A 15146-nucleotide genomic window follows, 5' to 3' on the forward strand; every position below is an offset into this window, starting at 1 on the left:
AACTGAATGAACAGGAAACCCATTCTTCCTTCTCCTTATTTTGCCTTCTTCACACCTCTCAGAAACATCCCCCTTGCCTCTGCAGCAATCCCAAACTAAGTGCTGCAATGATCCTTCCCCACTGCAAAATTACAAGTCCTTAATTCCAACACTGCTCTCTCAATTCAGTGGGCATTCAGAGACAAAACCCCCACAACACCAATATTTTTCAGGTTTCTAACACGGCACAAAAGAGTAGAAAACAGTAAAAGTGGGAAAAGAGAATTATCTGTGGATGAGAAAACATTATGAATATTCAGTTTACAGGAATTGGCCATATGAAAATAATTCTAGAGGGTCTGAATATTGTCTAAAAGGCCAGTTCCTCTCCAAATTTTAACCTCTTTTGAACTCTTCATATTCTGGAACTCTTTTCTAAATCTGATTAGGCAGGATTAACTCGAGTGAAGTACCAGTGCAGTTATCTAAATGTAAAATGTATCTTTACTTTTCTTCCTTTTTTTAATACAAATATTTTTAGTGTAATCCTTTTATTTACAGAAGAAATTGCAAAAGTATATCACATTTAGTGCAAATGCGACTAATGATTAGATTTAGATACTGCTTTGTAAACTTTCCATATTTTTGTAAAATAAAGCTATCCAATTTAGTTATCAAAGAGCTACTTGTCCATGTTCATGTATTTACCAGAAATGGCAAACAGAGAAACATTTATAGTGGGCATAGAGATTTTTTTCTTTTTTAAGATTCCCCTCAGCGCCTATGGTGAATACACTTTCCCTCCCAAACCCTCCCATTTTCCCATCCCGACCCCACAGCTGATTGTAAAATAAAATACACATTTGAGGTATAAACTTTTTTAAAACATCACATTATAAAATGTTAACTGGTGATGTAGTAAACTGGTATGATAATTTGTCTTATTTGCCTTACTAACATTACCACCATATAGGCACTTTTCCACAGTCAAATTATGAACAGTATTTTTCTGTAATAAGGCATATTCCATGCACATCATTTAAAGAAAGGTAAATTAAAAAACAGAAAAGATTTATGGAGCGTGAAATTTGCGTGCATGTAATGTAAGTATATGTTTTATATGTATTTTTCTCTCTGTACAGAATAATAAATATCACTATATCTGATGCAAGAAATTTACTTCCAGGATTATGCATATTAAGTGATCAGACTAATCCCATCATTAAATTATCACCTTGCATTTACATTAGACTCCATTACCACGTATGAATATATACAGGGCATGTTCTATGTGATGTGATTTTCTGCTTTACAAAATGGGTCTGTTTTTTGTTTCTAAAGGGATAAACAACTCAGCAAAGCATCTACAAAATGCCTCTGATTTATATAAATATATTGTGTATAAACACAATGAAGATTTTTGAAGTGGGCAGTCATTTTGACTTCAATGAGTACCATTTCCTTGCCTCAACTCCATGCTTCAAGGTTTTTTCACAGAGGACTAAAACTAAAAAAGATATTTTACATGTTAAGTTCTTATAGTAACTAGGGAAAGCATTTCATTTTGAATCATGTATAACCCTTTACTGCTCTGCTACGGTTTCTGATCAAGAGGCAGAGAGGAGCCCTGCTCAGATTTTCTATGCATACCTTTGCCACTTTTTTAAACTAACCCGAATTACAACAAACATATCTGTTACTAAATACTAAAAATACTGAATCAAAATGTCAAATTCAAACAGTCTGATTTGCTTTAAAAAGTAATACCATATATTCTTTTATAAATTTCAGGAACACGTGAGCTCATTTTATCCTGACCATTTTACCAGAAAGTAGTCTATATCCACAAGATTTGTACAAATATTTCTGTCTGAAGGCAGGCAGAACCAATTTAGGAATTACTAAATTGTGTTTGCAACAAACTGAAAAAAATTTGTAGCATAGTACACAACTAAAAAATACAATAGAAATATAAAGATATCTGGGGGAAAAAATAAAGCTTTTCACTCTTTCTCCATCAGAACCAAGGTTCTTCATAGGAGTAAGACTATAGAAAAGGCAAAATCACACGTTATTGACAGCCCTCATTATTAAAAGACACTTACATGACAACATGAATAATTATAGAAATCAGCAGCAATGAATTCTATGATTATACAAAGCAAAAATTCAAAAAAATTCTGGACACAGATTTTGACTGTAGGCCTGAAAAAGAACCCTATCTGGATATGTGGTGCACAGAAAGCACATGCCCCATGTGCATTTAACTTTTGTGCTTCTCTTTTGTGCACAAACTCTGAGACAACCAAGGATCTTAGGCTGGACCATAGGAAATTAAAAATTCTGAAAAAGTTTCCCAAAATTAAAGCATCAATTTCTAGTTGTGATTTGAAGTTGATTTTTTTCTCTTCTGAGCACGCAAATAAAAATATAGCCATATACATGTAATTTTACATGTATTTATAGTTATATGCTGAGCCAGGAGATCTAGCACGAGACAGCTAGTATTAGATGTTCAGTTTTACTATTGCAATATTTCTTCATTTTTGTACACAAGGTCAAGGTCTTGGGCCACACACAAGGCTGTAGATCCTATGTTCCAGCTTAGAGCATTCAATATTTTCTTTTTGTTCTCCAACATGGAATGTCACACAGCCTTGCTTTGACACTGCAGAAAAGAAAATGACAAGTAAAATCCTCAGCACTATATAACTAACAGCTGCAAGACTACTAGAACAGATTCCTCCCACCTTCTAGATTCATGAAATACACAGCATCTCTATTAAAATTTATCTTCTATGGATTTTTACCTTCATGAATGTGAAATTATTAGTCTTATATATTTGAAGTTGATCTTCTCGGCAAGGAACAGAAAGTATTAAGCAATCTTTTGAAAGTGAAAATTTACTTTTTTTGGTACCAAGGATCGAACCCAGGGATGCTTAATCACTGAGTCACATCTCCAGCCTGTTATTTTTTTATTTAGAGACAGGGTTGTTATGTTAGGGCCTTGCTCAATTGCTGAAGCAGGCTTTGAACTTGTGATTCTCCTGTCTCAGCCCCACAAGCTGCTGGGATTACAGGTTTGTGCTACAGTGCCCAGCTGGAAAGTGATAAAAAATTTTAAAAAGAGCAAAGTGTTATTGGTAAACAAAGAAGAAATCAACCAGTATAGGTCTCTGCAGTTTTATCCCATAAACTGGTATTTATTATTCTTATCCTTCAATAAAATTGCCACACAATACCATTTATCAAGAATATCAAAAATTTACTCAAGCTATGGGAGAAGGGTTTACCTTATTTAAGAAACAACCAGGGACTGGGGTTGTGGGTCAGTGGTAGAGCGCTTGCCTGACATGTGTGAGGCACTGGGCTTGATTCTCAGCACCACATATGAATAAATAAATAAATAAAATAAAGGTTCATTGACAACTAAAAATAAGTAAAGAAAGAAAGAAAGAAAGAAAGAAACAACCATGCTCAAATCCTTTGTTAAAGAGTTTTGACTGTATTAAAATTTTTGGAACTCATTAACTTTACAGAACTTCTCTAAAGATGATACACACTATTAAAACTTAGTATCTTAAATTAAGTGTGTTAACATTTCGAGGGTTTCTACTCAAATATACATCTTTCATAACTGTTGTGAAAAATTGCTACTCTAAGATTTTCACCATATTTTAAGGCTTAAATTTAGACCTTTTGTCAGAAAAAAAATTCAACCTGGACTCAAAGAACCAGGGCTGAGATTTAATCAGTCAATCTGTTCAGTATATCTTTGTATACATGCATAAAGATCCACAAATAATGGTATGTCCTTCCTCAGAGAGAAATTTTACAAAAAGACCCTTCTAGGTTCACAAAAGAAAACTACATATGCATGTATGTGCATATTACATGCATACCATACACCCAGTAAAACACTACTCCAAATCCAACATTCTAGAGGCAAATGTTATTAATATCTTGGCATGTTTATCTCAAAATGTTTACATGTTCTGTATACAAACTACATTCTGATTTCTCTTGCCTTACACAAGGTTATATTTTGCCTTGCTTAACTGAATATGCAGGCTGTTTTAGTAAGGAAGTCAACATAAAACATTAAAAGGGAGGCCCTATTAGCAAGGTTGAGGTGAAGAAGAGGAAAGGCAGATGCTTGATCTTGGTTAGGGTGAAACAGAAAACACTTTAGAAAGCTAAGGTCACAGCAAGAGACATCCAGCTAAGTAGATGTCAAGTGTGTACAGAGATAAGCCATAAAATTTCTGGTTTATTTGATAAATATGGCACAGAGACAGAATCAAACTAATGTGCCTAGATCTAGCTTTAACAATCCTAAAGTACAAAATGTTCTAAAATCATAATGCACTTGTGTAGTACACTTAATGCTTTAAGAGAAAGAATTCCTGAAATGTTAGGCTATATTAATAAATGCTAACATTCAAGTAACTAAGACTAGAACCTGTTAAATGTTTCACTGGACAAACTAAATATCTGAGATAAGAGTGTTCTATGTTATGCTAATGTCTCAAAGTAAATTTAGTCTTTGGGGTTATTTTTTTAAACAAAGATACAACAGCTTTAAAAATCAGATTTAAAGAACTGAAACATGCTTAAATTTACTCAAAATAAGAGAAACAAAACTCCACTGAGACAGAATGCATATATTTTGCCTATCAAGATGAGAAAGAAATCTGAAAATTTTGTTTCACACGTTGCCCTCCAATCCATTGTTGCTGGTGGGAAGGTAAATTAATACATCCTCCATGAAGGGTAATATCTAAATTACAAATGCAAGAACACAAACTTCCGAGTTCAAAATGACACATGGATACAATTGAATACTGTCTTAGGAAAACTTAGAAAAATCTTTTATACCAAATACAGAACTAATTAAATTATGTATATCCATATAATGTAATACTGTATAGCCATTAAAAAAAAACTAAGAAGCTCCCAACCAATATGGTAAGAAGTTCAAGATAAGTGCAAATAGGGTTGGGGATATAGTTCAGTTGGCAGAGTGCTTGCCTTGCATGTACAAAGCCCTAAGTTCAAACCCCACCACATTAAAAAAAAAAGGAAATACAAGATGCCCAACAGTACACGAAATGCTGCCTTCTCTTTAATGCTACTCCCTCTCCCCCCAAAAAAAGGAAAGTGAAAGAGGCACTTTCATTTGCTTGTTTAGGCCATTAAAAAAAAAAAAAATCTCTAGAAGCCAGGTGTAGAGGCTGAGGCAGGAGTATAACAAGTTCTAAGTCAGCTTAGGCAACTTAGTGAGACACTGTCTCAAAATAAAAAAGGGCTGGGGATGTGCCTCTGAGGTAAAGCACCCTGGGTTCGATTCCCAGTACCACAAGAACAAAAAACAAAGACAAATCTCTAGAAGTTACTCAAGAAACTAGTAACATCATATATCACAATATGCATATGATACTCTACACAGATTATACAGTATATAATTAAATAATACATAATTATTTTTTGATTGGTGGGCAGAATAAATGGGGGGATAGGGTAAGTTTCACTCTACACTTTTGACTTTTGAAACATGTTAACGTATCACTTGTCAAAAAAAGATTCTAGCTCCATGCATAAAGATGTTCGGTGCGATAAAAATATAGAACTGACCCAGGCATCATTATGGTATTGGTCAATAAATTCTGCAACATTTCTTTAACAGATGTTGAAAGAATGAGCTTTATTCTTTATATGGACATACCGTAAAGATTATTGTTAAATGAAAAAAGCAAGCTGTAAAATACTAAGTATAAATACATTTTTTGAAGCACTCAAAAATATGTCAGTATATGCATAGAAAAGTTTGGAAGAACACACACAAAGAATAACAGTTTCTAGGAAAGGAAAGAAACAGGGAATTTACACTTCTGAAGCTTTATAGTTACATGCAAATTCCCGTGTTCTTTCCTTTTCTTTAAGTAAGCATTAATAGAAGTGAACAAACAAACAACTTTTAAAGGTTACAACTATAATCTTTATGTGGGAACATCACAAAACACAGCAACTAGTTTCAACAACTAAATTTTAATGTCTGCAGTGATACTAGTGTCAAATAAAATTAACATATCTTCCAGTACCTGTTTATACTAGAACAAAATAGGTTTTCCTGCAGTTTTTTCTTGAACATAAGAAGTAAAACGTTTTAGAAATTTAGGATACTCTCGCTTTGCCACTGCCCTTAACACTGAGGCTGGTGCCCATCCTCCAGGATTAACTGCAAGATAAAGGAAAATTAAATCCTATTAAGATATAATTCTCCATGTACATGTGAAGCACTTACTTTGTTTCTTTGCTTTTTAAAATTTTCTCATACTGGAACACTTAGCATCTCTTAAAGTCACCATCTATTAATTCCTTTATACTAACCCATCAGATACGATCAGAAAGCAAATAAAAAAGCATTTATTATCTTTCTAAAATATTCTTGGTTCGCTAAATTACATTCAAATATTAGTAAAAAACATTTTAAATTATTTAGGGTGTTTTTGTTCATCAACCTCTAATATAATTAAATAGTAACTTAGGTAAAATTGTTTCCTTAAATATATTTATAGTTATGACCCTGAATAAAGAAGGAGGTTTGAGTATTTCATAAGAGAGACTGCAATGACTACTCCAGGTGTAAAATGGGTGTAGTAAGAAATGAAAGCAAGTGAGAAAAAGGATTGTCCAATAATATGTGAAATATACATGAAATCAGAAGCTAATAAGGACCAAGAGAACAGTGATTCAGAAAACAGCCTGATCACAAGAAAAAAAAGTCTATTAATTTTCCCCCACTGCTCTAATCTTAATTATAAATACATTCTATCAAGGAAATATCTAATAAAATGGTTCTTAAAATCAAGAATATATGTGATAGTGACCCAGAGATAAAGTTTTAAAATTTGTAAATTCTCATATTATAGGGTTTAGGGTGAAATTCAGCAAGTGTACTTTAAAAGACTCCCAAAAAACTCTTTTATACATCTCTCCAAATTAAAAAAAATTAATAATCTAAAGGATAAAAACTAAAAAAGACATGTTTTCCAAACTCTCAGGATTATATGTCATGATTAAGAATCTCTACATTATCAATTAGAAAAAAAAAATACATACCATTTGCTACATATGTAATCTTGCATAGAATGTTGTCCCTGCTTATCTCCTGGTTTCCTTCTGGTGGGCTTACCAAGGTTTGACAAATCATAGCAATATTTATTTTGGCACGGACACATCGATTGTTTAGCTGCCAAATAAAAACAACAAAGAACCAGTATAATAAATACTAGAAACCAGCTTAACCATAATCACAACTCTTATTAAAATCTCCAATGAAATTATAAGCACCAATAAATAATACATACCAAATATGATCTGACACTGGAATTTTCCCTCCTCTTAAGTAGTAAATGGAGGTAAATCAATGAAATAGAAATTAAGTAGTAGTTAAAAATGGCTTAAGACACAACTGTGGGAAGTTGCTTACATATATATATATATATATACACACACACACACACACACACACACACACACACACACACACACCATTCACTCGGTTCATTCCAACCTCAACAGGAAAGGAAAATAGACCTGGTAGGACAAGTTCATAGAATGACTCTTGCCCTCAGATAATACATGTACTATACTGTTCCAAGAGGTTGATAAAACATAAAACTTAAGATGCAAATCAAGTTATCTGTGCATGTGTATGGGGGGTATTTGTTTATCTCCTTTACCCTGCATTGTACATTTATTTATTTAAATTACTTAAGGGTGTACTGGGGGATTGAACTCACTGAGTTACATCCCCAGGCCTATTTTATATTTTATTTAGAGACAGGGTCTCACTGAATTGCTTAGCACTTTGCCGTTGCTGAGGCTGGCTTTGAACTCGTGAACCTCCTGTCTCAGCCTGCTGAGCTGCTGGGATTACAGGCGTGAATTACTGCACCTGGTTTGTGTATTTATTTTTATATAGTACAAATATACATTCATATACTGTACTTACAGGGGCACTGTCATGATCCACAGAGAAATTACAAACAATCCAAGTTTCAGGGTCATTTTCAGTCAAGGCTGGTATCTTTCGAATAGCAGAAAGATATAATACATCTCGCTGAGAAGCAGGCCACACTCTCTGTGGAAGAATTAAATCTTTTTGAAAATTTTAATTATTTTTTATTCAGATGTTACACAGAACTAAAAGAGAAACAAATGTAAAACCAATTAAGTGTCTTAGATGAAGGTGAAATTTGTCAAATTTTAAACTGGAAAGCATCAGGGAATACCTACCAAAGCACTAATTACGAACACCGAGTAAATGGCTTTAAGCACAATATAATTAAAGAATATTCTATCTTCTTTAATTGTAGGAAATTTTCCATTTTAACCAATTTTTAGTGTTAATTCAGTGGAATTAATTACATTCACAATGTTATGTAATCATATCCTTTATCTATTTTTGAAACTTATCATCACCCCAACAGAACTACTCTGTAACTATGAAGCAATAATGGCCCACTTACTTCCCCTTTCTTTGGTAGTGATACATATAGAGACTCAAAGGCTTAAAAATCAGATTTTAGGGACAAGAGAACCATTCCTTTGATCTAGTACATTTGAAAGAATTTTGATTTAGTACATTTGAAGAATCAATTGCAAATTTTGATATAGTACATTTGAAGAATCATTTAGACCAAATATTTATTTCCATTATAAGAAATGCAAAGAAAAAATGCTCTGTTAATGACATGGAGCTTAGGTCTACTTTCAAATGATCGAAAAATAGCTTTTATCCTTCCTAAGTTATCTTTAATTTGGGTGTTTGGTGTACGTAAATAAACGTAGCCTTTATTACAGTATCTTTCCAGATTATTGACTGCAATAAATAGCCAACAACTCACTGTCAATACATCACAAAGTATTTGGAAAGGGAAATGGCTCATCTTTTAAAGATATAAAATTTCATGAAGTTGATCATAGTAGTGTTGGAGAAATGTATGTGAAGCAATGTAAACAAAAATTTATTACTGGCTTCAAAAATACTAGCCCAACATTACTTTATAAATAAGCTGAGCATTGTAGCATGCTTGTAGTCCCAGCTACTCAGGAGGCTGAGACAGGAGGATCACTTGAGCCCAGGAGTTTAAGGCCAGCCTGGGCAATGTAATGACATCCTAGCTCAAAAACAAACAAAAAACCAGAACTAATGAATGCAAGTATATCAGAATAATAAGAACAAGTGAATTAAATATCAGAAGACAAGCAGGCCTCTTTAAGATTATATTATAAAAGTAGTAAAAAAAACAAAAAAAAATTTGAGGGGTACTGGAGATTGAACCCAGGGGTGCTTAACCACTGAGTCACATCCCCAACCCTTTTTATTTTGAGATAGGTCTTGTTAAGTTGCTTCGGGCCTTGATAATTTGCTGAGTCTGGCCTTAAATTTCTGATCCTCTTGCCTCAACCTCCTGAGTTGCTGGGATTATAGGCATGTACCATTATATCCAGCAAAAAAGGCAAATTTAAAGGGAAAGTTATTAGGGACTGGGTTGTGGCTCAGTGGTAGAGCGCCCACCTAGTGTGTGAGACCCTGGGTTTGTTTCTCAGCACCACATATTTTTTTTTTAAAAGAGAGAGAATTTTATTATTTATTTATTTTTTTTAGTTTTCGGTGGACACAACATCTTTGTATGTGATGCTGAGGATCGAACCTAGGCTGCACGCATGCCAGGAGAGCACGCTACCGCTTGAGCCACATCTCCAGCCCTCAGCACCACATATGAATAAATAAAAAACAAAGGTATTGCCCACCTACAACTAAAAAAAAAAAAAAAAAAGAAAAAAAGAAAAAAAGAAAAGAAAGATATTATACAGTGTTATTTGAGTTTGTTGAAAAATTATTCCAGAACAATCTATCTATTCTAAGAATTGGCAAATAACTGTAACTTTAATTCTGTTATATATTATTTTAATATTTTTTGGTTTTATGTGTTAATCCTAATATAACCTATAGGAACCCGCCTTCCCCCCATTATTTATCAGGCAGAGTATCTTGGGCAGGTTGTTTCCCAGGTTTAATTATCTCCTGGTAATGAGATTCTTCTGATTCTAAATTATTAGTCATTTATCTTCATTATAAATTATAGGGCAATTAATTGACAATTTAACATTTACAAAATTTTAGATTTCACATTAGACCCCAAAACCTGCATCCTGAAACAGAATCTCCATTATTATTCATTTCTCGAGCAGCTACCAAGTAAAATGAAGTATAGCTCATAATTATTAGATAAATCTCAAATAATCAGACTGGGCTCAGTAAATTCATAAGAAGCCTTATTTTCACATATTCCATTCAATTAAATAACTTAAGAGAACAATGAAGTCCTCACTGAATTGAAAAATGAAGTATTTTGAATCATTTTATTTCTTAGATAACAAACAGTACTGTTTTTGGTGGATATCTCCAAAATGGAATTATTATTTTACATATAATATATCTTACTTGGCAATTTTCAGAAGGCAAATATCAGAATAAGGTGAAATAAATGTTAATTCAATAATTCTAAATATCTAGAATAGCAGAGGGAGAGATGATATGAAGAAATTATCATCATCAAGAAATTATGTGAGAAATCATGTTTCTGTGTTCCCTGGTGTATATTGACCAACATCTCATTACTCATACTAAGCAACTTTTCCTTCTTTTTCAAATCTATTGGTCTCAACACTGGCTTGTAACATACATTCAATCCCTTGTATTAACTGCTATCCAAGGAAACTGGGATTCACTTTCATAATTAGTACCTATCATTTATTATCTTTTGAGACTAGATGCTAAAAAAGTATTTAAATGGATTTCAAAGGTTCCTTTCTAGACATAATAAAGAGAAACTAAATACAGAGCTTTAGCAAACATTCTGTTTCTAGATTACATTTCTGATTCTTGACTATACACATTTCTGCTCTAAATGAACTGATATACCTTTCAAATATATTGACATTCATGAATTATTAATAATTCATGAATATCAATATATAATGTCTCTGAATCTTTTCTGGCATTTACATTTCTGCCAAATTTTACTTCGGAAAACAAGTATGTCTGAATTTGAATTACACTGGCATCTTTTGGGATGGATGAAGAGATCTTTACCTTGTGCGTTTGATAAATGATGATTGCATTATCAGCTAATGTTTCCACCACATGAAAGTTTTCTATAGTTGCTGAAATTAAGAGAATAATATTAGTAGTGAAGAAACTGTAGTGCCTTTTCTAGAATGTGATCAGTTTGCTTATGCAGAAAGTCAATTGCAAATGGACACTATGGAAAAATGAACAAGATCCTGCCCTACCTCAGCTAAATCCAAATGGAAAATAGTCAATATTACTAGTACTACAGATTTGCTTTCATGTTTTAGATGGTGCTGTAAGGTCTGATCACCAGGAAATAAGTCTCATTTCTACAGCCCAATATCAATCTTCCATAGCAAGAAAGTAATTCTTGGGGCTGGGGTTGTGGTTCAGCGGTAGAGTGCTTGCATAGCACTTGTGAGGCCCTGGGTTCGATCCTCAGTACAACATAAAAATAAATAAAATAAAGGCATTGTGTCCAACTACAACTAAAAAATAAATATTAAAAAAAAGAAAGTAATTCTAGTGAGTACATAACTAAGTTTCAAAAATTCCCTAACACTATATCTCTAACTCCTCCTCCCTAGTTATTGAAGTTAAACTATTTTGTCTTGGTTTAAGTGACTATATTTGTGAAAGAAGAATGTCAAACTGTCAATGATAAACATCTTGTGATTTTCTTAAGTATCCGTATTCATGAAATTTAATGTCTTAGGAGAACAGATACACACTAAGAATAATAATTATCCACAACAGAATTTATCTAGAATTTACCACAGAAACAAAACCATATGGGAAAGAGTAGTCCATAGCAGAGAAATCTTCAATTTCAGTCCTTGTCAATGCACTAGTTCCATGGCAAATTTGTTACAGAACTAGCTCTGTTGATAAGTCACTAGACCAATCTAAATTTTTACTCTATTTGTATGTAAAATATCTACCTACTACGCAAAATTAGTGAGGAAATGAATCAAATGGCATGAAATCTAGGAAACATTCTGAACAGTGAAAAGATTTATTTAAAAGTAAGGTACTGAATGTTTTCTCTGATATAAGGAGGCTGACTAAAAGTGGGGTAGGGAGGGGAAGCATGGGAGGAATAGATGAATTCTAGATGGGGCAGAGGGGTAGGAGGGACAGGGAGGGGGCAGGGGATTAGCAAAGATAGTGGAATATGATGGACATCATTATCCAAAGTACATGTATGAAGACACAAATTGGTGTCAACATAGTTTATATAAAACCAGAGATATTCTGCTCTCATTTATTTAAAAAAATCAATTAAAAAAAAATAAAAGTAAGGTATGAGGACTGGGGCTGTAGCTCAGTGGCAGAGCACTTGCCTAACATGTGTGAGGCACTGGGTTCGATCCTCAGCATCACATAAAAATTAACAAATAAAATAAAGACATTCTGTCCATACACAACTGCAGAAAAAATTAAAAAAAAAATAAAAATAAGGTATGAGGTTAGGGCTGTGGCTCAGAGGTAGAGTGCTTGCCTAGCATGTGTGAGGCACTGGGTTTGATTCTCAGCACCACATATAAATAAATGAATAAAATAAAGGTCCATACATCTAAAAAAAATTAAATTAAAAAAAAAAAGTAAGGTATAGGGCTTGGGTTATAACTCAGTGGTAGAGCACTTGGCTAGCACACGTGAGGCACTGGGTTCAATCCTTAGCATCACATAAAAAGATAAATAAGATAAAGGTACTGTGTCCACCTACAACTTAAAAAAAATAAAAAAACAAAAAAAAGTAAGGTCTGAGGCTGGGGATGTAGCTGAGTGATAGAGTGCTTTGCCTTTCATGCATGAGGCCCTGGGTTCAAACCTCAGCACTGCAAATTAGTAAAGTAAGGAATTATTAGTTCTCTAATGATTCTCCAGATATTTTCTACATGATTTTGTAGATGATAGCCATGAGAATGAACATATAATAGTTATGTCATAATCTCTATGTTCTAATCTTGAACAGAAAATAAGTTTGAATTTGATTTTAAATTCAAAACAATAATTGGATTAAAATATATTAATGATGCTTACTTTCCCAGTCATTGCGAACATCAACATTCCAGAAGTAATTGCAGACTTCATGTCCTGTAACACCTTTAACTGCATGTGTAGCTTTCAAAGGATCCAGAACAATGCCGTTTTCTTCTACTTCTCTCCTGTAAACCTAAAGAAGGCATATTTAAAAAGCTATTTGAGGGCTGGGGTTGTGGCTCAACGGTATAGCGCTTACCTGGCACATGCAAGGCTCTGGGTTTGATCCTCAGCACCATATAAAAATAAATTTTTTCAAAAAGGTATTTAAAAAAAAAAGCTGTTTGAAAAACATAAATCAAACTCCTATAGTTTGAAGGCATGCTTTTAAATTTAGCTGTTTTTTTTAGATTTTATCTATGAAAATCTATTTATAGAATATATTCTGCTAAAAGGAAAATTTTCAAATTAACAGATAATAAAAATATTTAAAATGACAAATCCAAGGTAAACTTCAACTATGTATATATAATGAATAATCTAATTACTATGAGTTAAAATAAATATATTAATTTAAATTAGACATTATTTACCAAACATTCTCAGAGATTATTTCATGTTGTCAAATAGGGTTAGATGAATAAAATATACTTAAAGACACTATTTTAAGGCTGCTTTATTCAATGCTATATCCCTAGGATCTAGAATACTATCAGAAACACAGTAGAGGTGGGCATAGTGGTGCACACATATAATCCCAACTACTTTGGGAGGTTGAGGCAGGAGAATCACAAGGTTGAGGCTAGCCTGGACAATTTAGTGAGACCTTGTTTCAAAAAACAAGTAAACAACAACAACAAAAAAGGGCTGGGATTGTAACTCAATGGTAGTGCATCTGTTCCTAGGTTCAATCCCTAGTACCACCCCATAAAAGAAAAAAGAAAAAAAAAACCAGTAGAAACTCATTTATTAAATCAAACAATGAAAGTTAAAATGGCAAAAAGAACAGATTTATCTTGTTTTAAATACTGAGGCTGTTTACTTTAAGTGCTCAGTAAAATTAATCATAGTTTGTTACTTTAAAGAACTCTAATAATTCTTTCAAGAAATGAAGAAACATGAGGAGAACCAGCTCTAAATGCTCATGGGGCCAGAACACTGTTAGGCATTTCACACAGCTTTCCCTTTAACAATCTCTCTTGCCAAACTACCTTTCCCCAAATGCTTATTTATTCACTTTATTGAGAACACTATTTTCCCAGTTACCCAAACTGAAAACTCACTTTTAATTTCTCCCCTCACAGTTTATATAGCTATTACGCTTTTTACTACTCTTCCAACAGCTTGACTTTTCTACTGTTGCTTAAGTATTTTGGGTGAGCTTTCATCACCTTGTGCCTCTTATTAAGTGGTCTTCTTGGTCCCTAGTTTCTTCCCTACTTGCTTCATCTTCCTAAAATGACACTTTGCAATACAGTGGCTAACCTACTGCTATTCCCCTTTGTGCACTACTTTATGCTTTCCACAATCTACCCCCAAATTTCCTCTAATGTTATAAGCTTGTAGGGAGACTTATTCACTACTCCTCATTCCAGGTGGAGGGACTTCATGGAGACATCACTCCTAAGGCAGGAATAGTGACTTATCTGAATGGTGAGTACAGAGGGAAGAAAAAGGTAGGCTTGGTTCAAACCCTTTTTCTGCAGAGAACATGCATTCTAGTCTGATTTTGGGGCCTGATTCTTGGGGAAAGAGCTGTGATTGTCCAGCAGTGTTAGGAGCATTATGTTTAATTCTGCAGTAACCTTAGGAAAACTTTGTGGTATTGATCTAAAGCCATTTTCTACAGTCAAGTTATCAGAATTATAACTAATATTCTGTTATCTCACTAGTCTGTCTCCTCAAACCCAGAGGTGCTTAACCACTGAATCATATCTCTGGCTCTTTTTATTTTTTACTTTGTGACAGGGTCTCACTGTTGTTAAGGACCTCACAAAGTTGCTGAGGCTAGCTTTGAACTTGTGAGCCTCTT

At 33.5% G+C, this 15146-nt stretch overlaps 1 protein-coding gene across 2 annotated transcripts in view; it reads right to left on the reverse strand.

Annotated features, from left to right (window-relative positions):
- The window catches only part of CERT1 (ceramide transporter 1), a 111265-nt gene continuing 96119 nt past the window's right edge, over nt 1–15146 (reverse strand). For both annotated transcript variants that reach the window (XM_081286495.1, XM_081286494.1), the window contains 6 exons: nt 13175–13307; nt 11150–11220; nt 8000–8128; nt 7105–7234; nt 6084–6220; nt 1–2647 (listed from right to left, as the gene is read on the reverse strand). In XM_081286495.1, coding sequence (XP_081142621.1) covers nt 6093–6220; nt 7105–7234; nt 8000–8128; nt 11150–11220; nt 13175–13307 — 591 coding nt within the window. In that variant the 3' untranslated portion in view covers nt 1–2647; nt 6084–6092. The remainder of the gene's footprint in view (nt 2648–6083; nt 6221–7104; nt 7235–7999; nt 8129–11149; nt 11221–13174; nt 13308–15146) is intronic.

This window comes from Spermophilus citellus, assembly GCF_964194105.1.
Source record: "Spermophilus citellus genome assembly, chromosome: 1".
NCBI lineage: Eukaryota > Metazoa > Chordata > Mammalia > Rodentia > Sciuridae > Spermophilus > Spermophilus citellus.